This window comes from Caretta caretta, chromosome 11 (assembly GCF_965140235.1).
Source record: "Caretta caretta isolate rCarCar2 chromosome 11, rCarCar1.hap1, whole genome shotgun sequence".
Taxonomy (NCBI): Eukaryota; Metazoa; Chordata; order Testudines; family Cheloniidae; genus Caretta; species Caretta caretta.
In genome coordinates, this window is record NC_134216.1 from 11,419,721 (window position 1) to 11,436,472 (window position 16,752).

The following is a 16,752-nucleotide window of genomic DNA, read 5'->3' on the forward strand; positions in this document are numbered from 1 at the left end:
CCATAGGGATTTAGGTTATCCTGTATTCATCTGTCTGCATTGGAGGCTAAAGCACTTTGCCAAAACACATTCCCTTCAGGAATACTGAAATCTCCCCTAGCATGATTACCAGCTTCCAGAGGAAGAACCTAGTGTTTTGGAATGGGGAGGGAAGGTCAAGCATACTTCTATATTGCCCTCCAATTTTAGTGTTTAATACACCAATAAGGTCCCTGGGGCAGGCTAACTTCAAACCAATACTTCATTTTTATGTGATGTTCAAGCCTTTGCATACACAAACATGCAGAACGTAAGACTCCTTTTGTTGAAGACCTCAAACAGGTTCCCATTGTACCATAATTTACTATTTCCTTTTCCCTCCACAACTGTGATCTGGAAACAGAATTAGAACTAAGTGAAAAGGGTACCCAGAAATACTCTGCTGTTTGTGTTTACTTACATATGAATGTACTTCCAAGAAAACAGACTTGTTCAAAATGGATCTCCCCTGAGTAGCCGCCCCAACACACTTAAGCTTTACTACAGTAGTTTACACAAATAAAGGTGAATGTGTTTCTCTCCCCAAGGCCAGTTAACATGCATTTGCAGAAACTGATAGACATACGATCCTGAACTCAAATGAAACAGCTAAAAGGTATAATATGCATATGATTTCTCTTTGGTTTTCCATTGAAGCTTACTGTGCTAGCTGTCCGTGCACTGGTTTAGTGCATCCAGGCACTAACAGATAAAGTCACTAGACCTGTCCAAAATGTTTGCAACAAAACCTGAACACACATGAAACTCACACAGTTTTGAGAATTGTTCCAACTTTGAAAATCAGGTAAGATACATCAAAAGAGTCATGACCCTGGGCCATTTTTGGAGCAAATGCATCACATCACTTTCACTGTTATCCTTGTGGGGGTGAAATGTCACTAGAGCTGACCAGAAAACAAGAATTCCATTTTGTAAAAAAGTTCAAGGTTTCAACATTTATTTTCATTCTGCACTGGAATGAAAACTAGACCTTTCGAAATTTTTTGGAAACAAACAACCCAACAAAAACCCCTGAAAGCCCCATGCCAGAATACTCAACAACCTAGTGGTTTGGGCACTCACCTGGAATGAGGGAGACCCCAGATTCAAGTCCCTAATTTGGAGGAGGAACTGCAACCTGGCCCCCATTTCCCACATCCCAGGTGAGTGAGCTGGACCTCAGAGTCAATCTTTCCTGTTGGAGCTGTTCCACTTTGTAAAACTAAGTGAATATTAATGGAACCACAGAGAGAGACTCTATATCCCAGGGATAAGAGCACTCACTCTGCCTGATTCAGAGCAAGGACATAAACCTGGGTCTCTCACATTCCATATGAGTGCCCTAACCACCAGGCTACTGGTTATCCTAGGATTGTAGTCTCATTATGCCCGGATCTGAGAAACCGCCCCAACAAAAATGTCCTCAAAACCAAAATTTTTTGCAAAAAGTTTCAGGTTTGACAAATCTTCATTTTCTGACATATCAACAATGAGTTGAACATTTCCTGACCAGCTGATTCCATCACCACCCTGTAGAGCTGGTTATTGGGAAGGTAGATTTCAGGGAACATTTTTAAAGCACCTAAGTGACTTTTGAGCCCACGTCGCATTTTCTGAAGTCACTTAGGCACTTTGGCTCCTAAGTCCCATTGATGTTCAATTTGACTTTGTTTCTTAAGTGCCTACATCACTGTTGAAAATCTGACCCTTAATCCACAAGAGTTGAATGATCACTACAGGTACTGTTAACAAAAACCAACTTGCTCTAACTCTATAGCTGGAGCTGGCATCCATAGTCAAAAACAGCCCATAGTAGGTAGAGCTATTGATCCCAGGCCAGCTCTACCACAGAGGCAAAACAGGTGGTCTCCTAGGGCAGAAAAATGTGTGATATGCATTTTGCGTGATATGCATTTTCCATTGTGCTTAGCGAGGCACACACGTCCCAGTAGCTGGTGCTGGGCTCTAAGGGTATGTATACACAGCAGCTGGCAGTGAGGCTTACAGCCCAGGTCGGCAGACCTGTGTTAGCGGAGCTTGAGCTAGCATGCTAAACATAGCTGTGTCGATGTTGCTTTGACGTTCAGGTGCAGGCTTGAGCTGGGCTCTGAAGCCTAGGGAGGGCGGTGGGTTGCAGAGCCTGAGCTATTTTTAGCACACTAACGCAAGCCCCGGGAACACAGCTCTGTCGACCTGGGCTGCAGGACACTCTCCCAGCAGTTTGTAGATCAACCCTAACAGTTTTCAAAACTGCTCTCCGTTGGAATTGTTTTCCAATCTTCCCTGTCCTTAATTTCAAGAAACTAGGGGCCGTCCAATCTTTATTAACTATATCATGAAAACAACTCCCCAAACAAGAGTTTGCTGTATAAAAATAATTATGTGCTGGATTGTCACAGCCCTTCCTTGACACTGCTTAGCCCTGCTCAGATTGTGACTCCAGCTAACAGGAAAGAGAGAAGCTAGTCACTAGATACTCCAAACTTAGTAGTAAGTGGGTGGATAGGAAGGGGATGGAGAGGAATAGAAAGAGCACTGGCTCCTTCCCGCACCACTCCAATCACCAGCCAAGGGTAATGGTTTGGGCACACAGAGGGGAGTAACCTGCTCCACGAAAGGGGGAGTGGTAACTTATTCCTTCTTCAGAGCAACATGGGACCAGGGGAGGAAGTGTGTCATTTTGAGTCCCAATCTGTTCTCTGCTCTTGCAGCAATATAGCTACATACCACCTCTTACTCAGAGTAGATTGTAAGGTTACCATCTGGCCCTACATGACCTATAACAACCTCTGCTAGGACAATACCAAATTACATTTAACTTGGATTTCCTTTCCCTCCCAAACTGGATTCAGCAGCACCTCTTCCTCTGACAAATTCTCAGACTTTTTAGTAGACAGGTTTTGAAACACACTGTGGAATAATCTTTAATTAACCCATTAAATTATTTCACTTGCAGTGTAGAGAAGAGCACAGCGTGAAACCAGTTGGTCTTTAAACCACTGTTATTTATAAGTCTAACTTACAGTTATGTTCTAACTTTTCAGTGAAATCTTATGTGAGCTGTTTAACTTGTAATTCTTCCCGATGAGGAAACAGACTTTCTAGCCTTCTCGTCAGGCCAAGAGACCCCAGCCTCAACCCCTTATAGGTGGCATAAGTACAGCTGATTCAGGACACACCCACAAAAAAAATTCTGTGCTATCTCAATCTAGTTGGTTTCCCAAAGTGGCTCAAATTTACAGAGTCCACATTAAACAAATGCCATTTCAGGCATTTCCAAGGCAACATATCCTTTTTTAACTTCTGGAGCAGAAAATGGAAGTTGTTCTGGTACTTGATCCAAGGGTTACACTGAGCCAAAACAAGTAGATATGTCTCATTGTGCACCAGTAGATTATAGGGCTATAGGGAGTTCTTAAGCAGCAATCCTGTTCCAATGCAGAACCCCTGAAATCAGAGATTATTATACTCACAGACCTTGAAAGAAAAGGATATTGTTTTTCTTCAAACTAAGACAGCATTGAAACGACATTTGTGAGGTGGTTTTCTTTATCTGATCTCAAAATTGGTTTGGTTTCTTTCTAAATCCAGTTATCATATTACCATACAATACTATTATTAGCTATTACAATAATTGTCTGCCAGATAAAGAGCAGACAGAAAGAAACAATTTAATTCCACTCCACAGGCTGTTTAGCCAGAGAAGGTATTTAATATACTGCTAAAGCCAGTTGGACAATATCCATGCCGACAGCACTGGCAAAGCCTTCTTTTGAAATTCATCAGTGGGAGAAAATCGAAACCATAAAAGGTCATAACTGAACTCTATGTTACTGTTGACAGGACTTTGGGGTCATGGCAAATCTCTCTGCTTTCCTTGGAAAACTGTGCCCTGGAACTTATTTTCCAAGGGAGAGAAGTGCTATAATCTTAAAGGTATTGTCCCTTACAAATGTTAATTTACCACAGATTTAGCATCACATTAGACTGGAAAAAACAAACAAACCTCTTTTCATAAAAAAACCAGTACAAGAGAAGCTGAAGTGCTCTACAGTGAACACAACTTTTCCTCTCATAAAACATCTGCCCCCAAATGCCAACATTGCAAATCCTGCCTTTAGCTATGTGCACAACTCCCAATAAGAAAAGGAGTACTTGTGGCACCTTAGAGACTAACCAATTTATTTGAGCATGAGCTTTCGTGAGCTACAGCTCACTTCATCAGATGAAGTGAGCTGTAGCTCACGAAAGCTCATGCTCAAATAAATTGGTTAGTCTCTAAGGTGCCACAAGTACTCCTTTTCTTTTTGCAAATACAGACTAACACGGCTGTTCCTCTGAAACTCCCAATAAGTTTAGCTGGAGCTCCACACCCAGAGTTGAGGGCACAATTTGGAATTTGCCTTCCATCTTTTTAAAAATCTTTGCTCCAGCCGCTCCTAAATCTTGTCCCTCACCACTCTCCCAGTTCAAACCACTGGCAACCTCTCTGCCTCATACACGATAATTAAATTAAGTTGCATTGTTAAATAATTGTGCTTTCTTCTGAGGATCTCAAAGCACAATAAGGCTACACAACACCCTACTGAGGAAGATAGATAGATCATCCCTCCTTTACAGATCAGGCAACTCAGACACAAAGAGGTAAAATGACCTTGCCCAAGGACACACTGGAAGTCTGTGGTAGAACTAGGAGAATTCAGATAGACCCACTCCCAGACACGTCTTTTAACCACAAGAACATTTCCTTCTCCTATAGGCCTAACAGAACCAACATACATATGATGGGAAATAAATTCTCAAGAATTTTCAAACCTTTTTTCAACCTTTTTTCAAACCTTATGTTCCAGAGGTGACAATCAAGTACTGGCTGAGTGATGGTTCAGGTGACCTAATAAGTTTGGTTTCCCTCTAATTTCTATGATCCTTCTGCAAAAATCTTTGGTATTGATGTGGCTGCTGAGGTTTGTCACGAAGTTTTAGAGATGAAGCATTTGTAATCTCCCCATAGTGTATGTTGTGGTGCTGAAAACTGTAAGAGGGCAGTATAAACCATCCCTTCTTGGCCCATTGGCCAACTTGCCCTCTTCACTGGATATAGAAGTCCCTCCAGAGGCAGCCCAGAGGAATAACAAGGACAAGCAATTGGAGGCAAGGAAAATGCTTGAATTCTAATTCTGCCTCTGATACAGCCTTCCTCTGCAGTCTGGGGCAAGTCACTTAAATTCTCAACTTCAGCTCCCTCATCCTTAAAAGGGGGATAATCACTTGCCTCACAGGAACACTGTAAACACCAATTAGTAGCTTGTGAAGAGAAGATGAAACACATTGTAGAAAAATTCAGTATTAACACTCTGGAGTTATACTATTTTCCCTGGATTTGTCGTTAGTTGCTTCCCCCCAACCTTTCTTCAATATCACAAAAGTTGGTGTTCGCTTTTCCAAAAGGGGAATGTTATGTTTCTGACACAAAAATGGAAAGTTTCCTATTGAGCCAGAGAGGCTTTCCTATTTTTTCTACTGAGTTTTCCTATTGAGCCGGGAGGCTTGCACAGGAGTGACTCATCACCTTACCACCAGGAAGCTTGTGGCACAACTAGGAACAGAGCCCAGATCTCCTGTTCTTTAATTACAGGATCATTCTTTCCTCTCTTGATTGCAATAATCAATTTCAAACTTGTACAAACTTGTTGGGTAACATTTTCAAAAGCACCTAAGTGGCTTTGAAGCCTAAGTCCCATTTTTAAGTCAGTTAGGCACTTAGGAGCCAACGTCTTATGAATTTAGGCTCCTAAATCACTTAGGTGATTTTGAAATTTTCATCTATATTAACCCATGTACTTACCCATAAATATCTCTATAAAGCACACACAGGTTTTTTATTTAAAAAATAAAGCACTGCTGAGAGGGACGAATGTTACTGGCCACCTACTGTAGCCACCTGTTACGGCATTAAGGACTACACATTAGCCCTCACCAATTCTGGTTTAGATTATACTCATCCCACCACCAATGCTTTTAATGAAACTTTGGCAACAGGAGGCTACTATAATTTGACATACACAGTTGATTGTAAATCACGAGCTGTGTCCCAGAACATACAGTTATGGATTTGGTACCAGAACCACATTACAGCAAAGCCTTTCTTAAGTGACCATTCCAGAGACAAAAAAATTGGTCACTTAATGGAAGTAGTCTTCTAAAACAGGTGAGGCAGAAGGTATTGTGGGTAGTTTTTGGGCAATCTCTTAAGACAAGAGGTTGCTTTATTAGGGTGGCTTCCTTCCTGTACTGGTTTCATAGTATTATTATTACTTGTAGGGCACCAAAGTTACCAAGGGAATCAGTGTCAAGCTCAAACTCCTCCTGACTCCAGCCCTGTGCACTAATCACCCAGCACAAGCAGTCTCCCTAATTTGTTTGGATACCTGTGTGTTTTTTCAGGTTGGAGTTGCGTTTAATGAAAGTTTAGTTCACGGATCTTCATTAAGATCACAAGAGGCGAAAAAAAAAACCCCTTAGAATAATTTAAAACTGGGACTCTTTCCAGAGCTGCTTTTTCCATTGCCAAGAATGAAGCAAACAGTCTTTGACTCCTCAAACTCCTTAAATGTCAGAACCCCTACTCGGTTCAGTTATACTCACAGCTGAAGTTTGAGTCTGACATTTTCAGCAGTGCAGGATAAGAGTTTAGGAGCCAGATTCATCAAAGGGGGAATGGGGAGATTTAAAAAAAAAATTTTATCCAGATGTTAATGAAAAAATGCCATTGCTATTTATAAAAACATGTGCAGCTCGTATATCCAGCTACAGACTGTAGGCTAAGATACAGGTTTGAGTCCCTGGAGTCATGGGTTGAATCACAGAAGAATCATCTCTGCTTTGAATCTTGGCAGAGTCAACTCAGTACTTTGTCTTTCTGTAGCAGATAAACCAATGTTGCAGGTTACTGTGCACAGGGCTTTTCAATGAGAGGGCTTAAAAACAAGGTCCTGGCTGTCCTTAATGATCCCATGGCACCTCTGGTATGGTGACCTAGACCAAAATGTCCCCTTCCCCACTGGGGTGTAGTGTGCTATGCACAGTTTTTGGTTGCTGCCTTTCTATCTTAGAGGTGTCAAGTATCAGAGGGGTAGCCATGTTAGTCTGAATCCACAAAAACAACGAGGAGTCTGGTGGCACCTTAAAGACTAACAAATATCTTAGAGGTGGCTGTACTTCAGAGGAGCTGCCTGTATGTAGTTTGTGAAGTGCTCTTTAGATCCTTTGGAGTGCGAGACTGTACATATGAATGTCATGCCTTCTTTACCATGCACATGGATGCTCAGCTGTCCATAAATTTAGAACAATATTACAGTAATATTTCCTTATTCCTTTCATTTCGAATTTTAATGTGTCATTTACTTTTTAAAATTCAAACAGAGACAAGCCTGCCAGCTACCTCTTTAGAGGAATCTGGCTGTAGGTCAGTCCTGGCCCACTCCTGCAGGAGAACACACATTCCAGATCACATCTAAATTCTCTAAACACATTCAGAACCCAAGCAAGTACCTTGGTTAACCAGCTATGTTTTGAGCAAAGAACATACAAGGTGATGTGATTTTTAATCTGTAATCCGATAGGGAAGCAGCTCACACAAAGATCACAGAGCCTCATTATAAATAGCTAAGACAAACAAAACTGATATCTGGCACTAGCCAGATTTATAGCCACTTTATAAATCCTCATTAAGGGAGGGAAAGATTCTGCCCTGCACACTGGAGACGGTGCAGAAAATGGATGTTCTGGGATGGGAGCCCCAAGGAATAATTCTGGCTGACTCAGCTAGAATTCCTCCAGGGTTCTCCCAGAGTGTGCACAGCTGGAGCCACTGTTTCAGTTTGTATGCCTGGAGAGACTGCAGTGTCTTGCCATGTTGCCTGGTGTAGGATAGACAGGGAGAGAAGTCAGGGTCACTCCACTCTGTTCTATATACCAGGTGCCCATAAAAGTGCTAGCAAGGGGCAGCAACTACACTCAACAATGGGATTCTTCCCCTTGAGCCCAAGCAGAAGAAACTCCTTGTGCCCATCCCTGCCTACAGTGTGGATACCCATGCAGGACTGGCAGGAATCTGGCCCCCCAAAACTTCAGCTGGCAAGCCATTTTCTTCAAGCCAGTAGCAATCCTGATGGCAACACATTTCTGACATCCATCATGTCCACTACAGTTCTTAATTCAGCTAGAAGTCTAGTTGAAGCAGTTGGAGAATTTGCAATAGTAATTTTATCTGGGTGTCATCAGCCAGAAAGCATGGCAAACTCAAGCACATTGTAGGAATTCTTCACCCAGCTCTCCCGAAGCATCTCTGGGAGCCCCACTAACCCCACAGCACATTTCCTGCCAATGGTATCATGAAGGAAGAGGCTGGTATGTAGCTTAATAAGGTTTTAGAGTTCAACATTTTCGGTGACTACTGATTTTCAAACCAACATATTCCTCAGAATATAAAATTGCTACTTACATAATAACTACATGAAGTTCAGAGTAACAGGAAAATGAATATGACACATTGCTCGATGTTATTTAATAATTGCACTTGTCTGTCCAATTGTCTTTTAAATGTAATCAGCAATCTGGTTTAGACAACAAAAATAACCATGTACTTAAATGGTCAAGAGGCCTGTATACACAATACATACAGCAGCATAAAACTGCAGAGTGTTCACTCTTCACAGGATACTATACTTGAACATAAGGTATGATTCTACTAACTAAAATTACATCTTACTCACTAGATCCCTGGGATGAAATCCTGGCTCCACTGAAAATCAATGGATATTTTGTCATTCACTTCAGTGGAGCCAGGATTTCATCCCTGGCCTCATACCTGCATTTCTTTAGAGACAATATTAGTTGCCTACTACTTGTTACTCCTTTTAGGACTACAATTATGGGAGAATAACCAGAATAGAATCCTAGTCAATGTCATCAACAGACAGGCTGAGTAAATTCCAACTGCATGGACAATTCTGGCCTCAGACACACCTGAGTAATCACATTACAGACTATGGGTAACTGAGGGTAGAATTTGGGCAGCAGAAGCTTCCTTACAAGTGATATTGCACAAAGTGGAAAAAACCAGACTGGCAGTTTGAAGAAACGTTTTCTTTTACTATAAACTAACCAAATTTGCTCTGGAGCCCTTGAGAGGTAATTAGTCTGAAGCCACACAATGCCATTTGACAGAGTCACTATTCAGAGCAGAAACAAGCTTTTAAAGCATCATACATATGATTCTCTCTCATCTTTTCATACACCTTTACAGAAAACTTGTGCAGCCCATGTATAAACATGTATGCATTTAAAAAGACTGTCTTTATAAATCAATAGCAATATAAAGTAACTATACACCAGGACAGTTTCCAAGTTGTAATCTTCAATAAAATACAAACCGCCTCAACCCTTCAAAAACTGGCCTTTCTAAAACTAATAGCCTAGTGAGCATCTGGAAAGGGTTAATGGGAGAGGGAGGACTGACTTCTGTCTACACATAAACAAGAACAAATATAAGAAGGATTATTTTGCACTCCCCCATCTCTCATTACAACAGTCTTCAAATTAAATTGAAATATAATGTGTCATCAAAATAACAGGCAGATCACCAGTTGGTGTAAATTAGAATATGCTGAATTTTACCAGTTTAGGATCTGGCCTAGCAATTTAATTTGGACCTGTTTGCTTTTGCATTCTCTTTAACGTACTGTGCTGTTTTTATCTGATTTTTTGTACAGCATGCAGAGCACCGTGTAGGTGTTTTATAATATAATTCAATATTTTTTCTGCACTTACCGACAACTGTGAGGTTGACTTGTGCTTGTCTGCTGCCCAATTTGTTTTCTACCACTAAAGTGTAACATCCACAATGTTCCTGCTTCGTTGAGGATATAGTTAGCTTACTACTGTTTTCAGCATTCTCGATTTTGATGTGTTCATTTTCTTGAATCTGCCAAATTAAACAGAAGAATTGTTAAAGAGCTTTCAAAAGAGACGCTCCCAACCTCTCAGTCAGGTAGGAGCCCACAACTACAGCATTAGGAGAGCAATGTAGATAATTCCATTACTGCAGTGAGTAAGAATAGCTGGCAAAGAGTGAAACTGACCAAAAAAGTCAAGAGATGCAGGCCAGTAGTTCAGTGGTCCTAATCCTGCAAAGTATTCCATGAGGACAGATCCTTATAGAATCATAGAATCATAGAATATCAGGGTTGGAAGGGACCTCAGGAGGTCATCTAGTCCAACCCCCTGCTCAAAGCAGGACCAATCCCCAATTAAATCATCCCAGCCAGGGCTTTGTCAAGCCTGACCTTAAAAACTTCTAAGGAAGGAGATTCTACCACCTCCCTAGGTAACGCATTCCAGTGTTTCACCACCCTCCTAGTGAAAAAGTTTTTCCTAATATCCAACCTAAACCTCCCCCACTGCAACTTGAGACCATTACTCCTTGTCCTGTCCTCTTCTACCACTGAGAATAGTCTAGAACCATCCTCTCTGGAACCACCTCTCAGGTAGTTGAAAGCAGCTATCAAATCCCCCCTCATTCTTCTCTTCTGCAGACTAAACAATCCCAGTTCCCTCAGCCTCTCCTCATAGGTCATGTCTTCCAGACCCCTAATCATTTTTGTTGCCCTTCGCTGGACTCTTTCCAATTTATCCACATCCTTCTTGAAGTGTGGGGCCCAAAACTGGACACAGTACTCCAGATGAGGCCTCACCAATGTCGAATAGAGGGGGACGATCACGTCCCTCGATCTGCTCACTATGCCCCTACTTATACATCCCAAAATGCCATTGGCCTTCTTGGCAACAAGGGTACACTGCTGACTCATATCCAGCTTCTCGTCCACTGTCACCCCTAGGTCCTTTTCCGCAGAACTGCTGCCTAACCATTCGGTCCCTAGTCTGTAGCTGTGCATTGGGTTCTTCCGTCCTAAGTGCAGGACCCTGAACTTATCCTTATTGAACCTCATCAGATTTCTTTTGGCCCAATCCTCCAATATAATATAGTATAAGGAGGATTTGGCCCAATCCTCCTTATACTACAGACAGTCCCTTTGAATTAGTGAGATTGCTTGGGTGTTAGGGTCCACCAGCTAAAATCCATTTGCAGGATCAGGGAATGTAGTTGAAAAGTTGTGTCTAACTGGCAAAAGACCACATTCTAGTTAAATTGACATCAGTAGGACTTTTACAACTGACTTCACTAAAACCAAGATTTGGCCCCAAGAACACTGGTTCATTTGCCATTCACTTCTCGAGGCTGAGCTTCAAATTCTGACCCAGATCATCCATGACAGTATCTGATTCTAGTCTCCATGTGTCCACATCAGAGTTGCCACACAAATTATCATAATAGTTTTCCTAGACTGGAACAGCGGATGGTGTTGTTGGTTGGAGTCGAATGGTGCTGGCAGAACTGCGTAGGAAAGTTTACAAAGCACAGGCCTGGCTTTAGTAGGGCAGTCTGACTTTCCTAGAACGCTCTAAAATTAAAAGAACAGAAAAATGCCATAGAAAGTATTTGTTGCCCTTGCAGCTTCCATTTTGATTCTTCTGATACATTCACCTTTGAATTCTTAAAGTTCCCAAACTGAATAGAATAAATAAATCATTCTAATTCAATTGGAGTAGATAGAGATTTTAAGATGGTTTCAGAGAAAACCAAAAGTCAAAATCACAGCTGAACTCCACAAACATGTTAAGTGCCGTACTTGTAAATATAACTCAACTCAACCAAGAAAAGAACCTCAGCATAAATGTCAAAAAGATTTCAGCTTTGATTTGTATTAACTTGAGACATTAAAGAGAATTAAAAAAACCTGGTGCTACATTGTAACTGTAAAAGTAGTACACTGCGTTCTTATTGCGATGCAGACAGCATAATGTCAGTGCCCTTCCTCCTCCCACCGTTTCCTGCCAGATAAGAGATTTTTCAATTTATTCTCTGTGTTTCATTAAAAATGAGGGCTATTTAGTTTAGCTTCTCTTGTCAGACATGTTTACAGAACAAGAAATCATGAGGGCCAGAGCAGGTCTCTCCCCTTAGTTTAGATATAAAGCACGCTTTGGCATCAGCCCACGGAAGTTAACCTGATAACTGCTTCTGCAATACTAGCAATAGAAGTAAGTATTTTGGGAGTAAGTAGTAACACAGTTTAAATTCCATTCAAGGTGTTTTTCTTCCATCAAGCTCGTTACCGCCTCTTAGAGAGGTCGATTGACTACAATGATGGAAAGAACCCTTCTGGCATAGCTGTCGCTGTGCTGCTATGTTTCAGAGTAGCAGCCGTGTTAGTCTGTATTCGCAAAAAGAAGAGGAGTACGTGTGGCACCTTAGAGACTAACCGATTTATTTGAGCATGAGCTTTCGTGAGCTACGGCTCACTTCATCGGATGCATCCCGTGCTATACAAGAGCTATAGCGCTTGTAGCATAGGCATAGCTTGGTATTACAGCTACTCCCGATGAAGTCAGTGGAAGCAGAGGTAGCCAGTGCTGTGCACTCCTGAAAATCCCACCCCAGAGGCTCCATTCACTGGAGTTCAGCTATGCACACACAAGACACTGAACTGTAATTTGCTGAGGTTCCAGTGGGACTGTAGGTAGGTAGCATGATTCTCAAATTTTATTCGAGTGCTTCAGTCCCTGTGAGAACACAATATGCTACCAACAAAACGGTCATACGGACAATTTTTCCCCACCAGTTCTAGTCACTGTGCTACATGCCAGGGTCACTCAGCTGGAAAAGGACCACAGGCCAATCATTGCTGAGATAAAGGAGAATTAGAGGGACAAGGTGGATGAGGTAATATCTCTTTTTGAACCAACTTCTGTTTGTGAGAGACAAGCTTTCGAGCTTCCACAGAGCTCTTCTTCAGGTCTGGGAAATGTACTCAGTGTCACAGCTAAATAAAAGGTGGAACAGATTGCTTAGTGTAAGTAATTAATGCATATTTCAAGGAACTATCCAAGGTGAAGTGGTCAGTTAACATCTCTGCAGTCCTAAGGAGGAAAGGAGAAAAAATAGGCTGGGGGAGGATTCAGTGAGTTTTAGATTGTTTTAAGAAGCCATAAATCCAGCATCTCTGTTCAGGCCCTGATTTTTAGTGTCTGGGAAAGCTAGCTCCTAGGCTTGTCTTTTGAAGATGTAGCGCAGGATTCTTTGAGGACACTGAATCTCTTTGAGGCTACTGCAATAAAAATAATATTGATAAAAATGGTCTACTTGTTCCTAAATCAGTCTTAAGGTTGCAGAAATTAAAAGAAGTTTAGAAATGTTTAATTTGGAAAAGAAAAGCCTCAGAGGAGATAACACAGAGGCATATAAAATAATGAATGGTAGAGAGAAAATTATTTGGATGCTACCAGACACCCTTTCCATAAAATAAGAAGAGGGTACTTCAGAATAAAAGGCAACTGGCTTAAAATGTTTAAAAAGGTAGAACTTGCAATAGACTGTGCCATTAATATAGAGCCCCGAATTCCCCTGATGAAATGTTCAACAATCATCTTGACAAACTCAGGTCTATATTCTAAGCTTCCTTGTGGCAGGGACTGTTTTTATCTGTGTACTGTAGAGCGCTGAGCAACTTCATAATCAAATAAATAGTAGCCGCTCCAGCAGATATTTATCTTTGCTCCATGCCAATAAGATACTCCAGCTTCTGCTAGCTGGAGATCATACTGAGCTGCTGAGTTTAAAGTGTCTGAACTTGTTCACTAAAGCCCTTATTCAGGAAATTTTCCCTCTTCAGGAACAGTGCTTAAGTATGTGCTTAAGTCCCAGTGAGGTTTAATTAATTAAAGGGGAAGAAACTGTACAACAATAGATTGTGGGAACATTCATATCCACAACAAACATCTTTAGTGTGGAGATATTTTTGTTGTAAGATGCTCTTTACTCAAGAGTATTTTTCAATGGCATTTGGTTCCATCTGAGAAGCTGAAAACCTGAAGCACCAATGAAGAAAGGGGGATTTCTTGTATCAAGGGCAGGAGAGAAATGTTTCACACAGCAAACTCCTTTCAGATGATGTATCCTTTTAGTTAGACAACGTTTCAGGCATTTCTCAAATTAATCATCATTCATTGTTAAAACACGTCAAAGACAATTTACCTGCTTTCGGAATTTCATCCAGGTGCAAGTTAAAAGTGGCGTTCCTACTACTTTGCAAAACAGTTCCACTGATTCACCAGCACGGACTTTTCTGTCTTCTGGGAACTGAATGATCTGAGGGGGAAGAACTGAGAAAAAACCCCATCTCTTTAGAGAATTATATTTTCTATTTTCCTGAACAGTTGAGTGAGTACATATTTGGGGTCAGGAAGGAATTCCCTCCCCCCCCCGACCCAGGTCAGATTGGCAGAGCCCCTGGGGGCTTTTTGCTTTCCTCTGCAGCATGGGGCACAGGTCACTTGCTGGTTTGAACTACAGGAAATGGTGGATTCTCTGTAACTTGAAGTCTTTACATCGTAAGTTGAGGACTTCAGTAACTCAGCCAGAGGTTATGGGTCTATTGTAGGAGTGGGTGGGCGAGGTTCTGTTGGTTGCAATGCGCAAAAGGTCAGATTAGATGATCACAATGGTCCCTTCTGGCCTTAAAGTCTGTGAGCTAAAGGAGTAACTGGCAGCAATAGCACATTGTTATCGTCTTGTAGATCAGCCACTAGAAGGAGATAAGACACACACTTTGCCAATGGGTGTCACAGTTATTTTCTGACAGCAGAGGAATGTAGAAATTTGGGACTCCTTGGTTCAATTCCAGATTTTGGAGGGGAAGGGGCTTTAGTGGTTACGGACCTTTCTGGCACTGTACTCCCATCTCCTGCCAATCTTTTCCCCTCGGCTCCTATCCTCTGGCTCCCATCCTCCACCCCCATGCCTCACTTCTTGACTTTTGAATTCAATTGCTTCCTCTTTTGCCTCCTCACTGCCTGGGCACCAGTCAGCACTGCGCTCAGGGCACAGGAGAGATGGTCTTCCTGCTCTGAGTTCTGGTGCCCAGCAGCCCCTGGCTGACCTGTTTTGGATGAAAATTCAGACTGGACCATGGCAAACATCAGCTTCAACAGTTAACGTTTGCCCAAGTTATAAACATCTGAACACAGGGTCCTTTAACAGAAACTGATGAGCAACCTTAAGTTTAGGTGGAGCTACTAGAGATGGGGAACATGGTGCTTTTGAAATTCTCCCCCTAGAACATCAAACCTACCATTTAATCAGAAGAAAACATGAAGCAGGCAAACAATTGTTTCATGGTAGGAGTGACCTTTTCTTGGAAATCCTATTGCATTACTGCCTATGCTTACAATGCAACAAAATGCAGCCGTTTACCTGCCTTTGGGGGGGTCTTTGGAGCTGGTTTCTTTTTCACTGTTGCTTCACCTAGTAAAAAATAATAAAAAAATTAAATAGTTCATTAGCAGGTGAGTTTTGGGAGGTACAAATTTAATTATACAAATAGTCACATTCCTGGCAGTATTGTTGTTGAGCTCACTCCAGCACAAAAATCTATGTTACACTTGTATTGCTTCTCGAAAGCACTTTCAAGGAGTCTGACCTGATCCTTAGAATACACACATTTATGGCTGGGATTTTCAAAGGTGCCTAAGGCAGTTTGGCATCCCTGTTCCTATGAGATTTGTGCTCATCTGCGTTGAGTACCCACCATATTTGGTTTTGGCCCAGACTAATGGCTGAGATCCACCACATGCTGGATATCACCACATATTTTCAATATGCAAATTGCTGAATAGTTTAGAGAAAACCCCAACTAAAACTAGGTAATTGATTTTCTATTTCTTATTTGCTCCTCACGTGCTGATAGAGAAATGGCATATACAGGAACGGAACACTAGTATTTTTCATTGCTTTTGTGAATGGAGACAGCTTTTGCCATTTTCCAAGATGCCGGGAATCTCACCATTGTTAAAAATATGGACTGGCATTTTAAACCTAGCTGCCTACATTTAGGTTCCTAAATCCATGTGTATGCTAGACAGGGGCTGCAGCTCTCATTGATTTCAGTAGAAACTGGGGTTTCTCCACATTTTCAAATATTAGACTACATCTGTTTAGGAGCTTAAATACACATACAGCAGCCGAACCTATGTTTGAAACCTTTGGTTCATTATTTATGAAAAATGTGATGGGAGATCAAATTGTAAAAACACATTCTCTCTCTCTCTCATTTAAATCTCCCCTTTAAACAGATACTGAACATTCTGTACCTGCAAGTATTGCCGTCAGTCTTTATAAAAAGCCTTTTTCTTGAAGCTGTGGAACATTTAATTAGAACTGCAGTAGTTTTATTGTTCTGAGCTCTGAAAACAGTAATGCATATAGCAAACAAAATATAGTTTTTACAGCATTTGCTCATGTTACTAATGTAACTCACTGCTCACTCTGTGTTACATATCCATTCTATACCTGGTCCATGTAGGATATGAGTCTTCTACAGCTGCTAAATACAGGGCTGTGATGGGCTGGATCACAGAAACCCCCTGGGAGTTTCCACCTGATGTGCCAAGACTATTTCTGCTCCTGCTTTCCTACCCTGTCAGCTTAGGACTTCAGTGCCCTGCCTGGTTTGAGCCAGACCCACTAGCCTGCTGCAAACCCAGACCCAGGTCTGAATCACATCCCACAAACTGCAAGCTTAACTGAGAGCAGCTTACAGAAGTGTGCCTGTCTTT

At 41.6% G+C, this 16,752-nt stretch overlaps 1 protein-coding gene across 7 annotated transcripts in view; it reads right to left on the reverse strand.

The window, feature by feature from the left end:
- Positions 1-16,752, reverse strand: part of MYLK (myosin light chain kinase) — a 335,337-nt gene that overhangs the window by 48,352 nt on the left and 270,233 nt on the right. For all 7 annotated transcript variants that reach the window (XM_048869056.2, XM_048869054.2, XM_048869057.2 and 4 more), the window contains 3 exons: positions 15,392-15,442; positions 14,174-14,301; positions 9,850-10,003 (listed from right to left, as the gene is read on the reverse strand). In XM_048869056.2, coding sequence (XP_048725013.1) covers positions 9,850-10,003; positions 14,174-14,301; positions 15,392-15,442 — 333 coding nt within the window. The remainder of the gene's footprint in view (positions 1-9,849; positions 10,004-14,173; positions 14,302-15,391; positions 15,443-16,752) is intronic.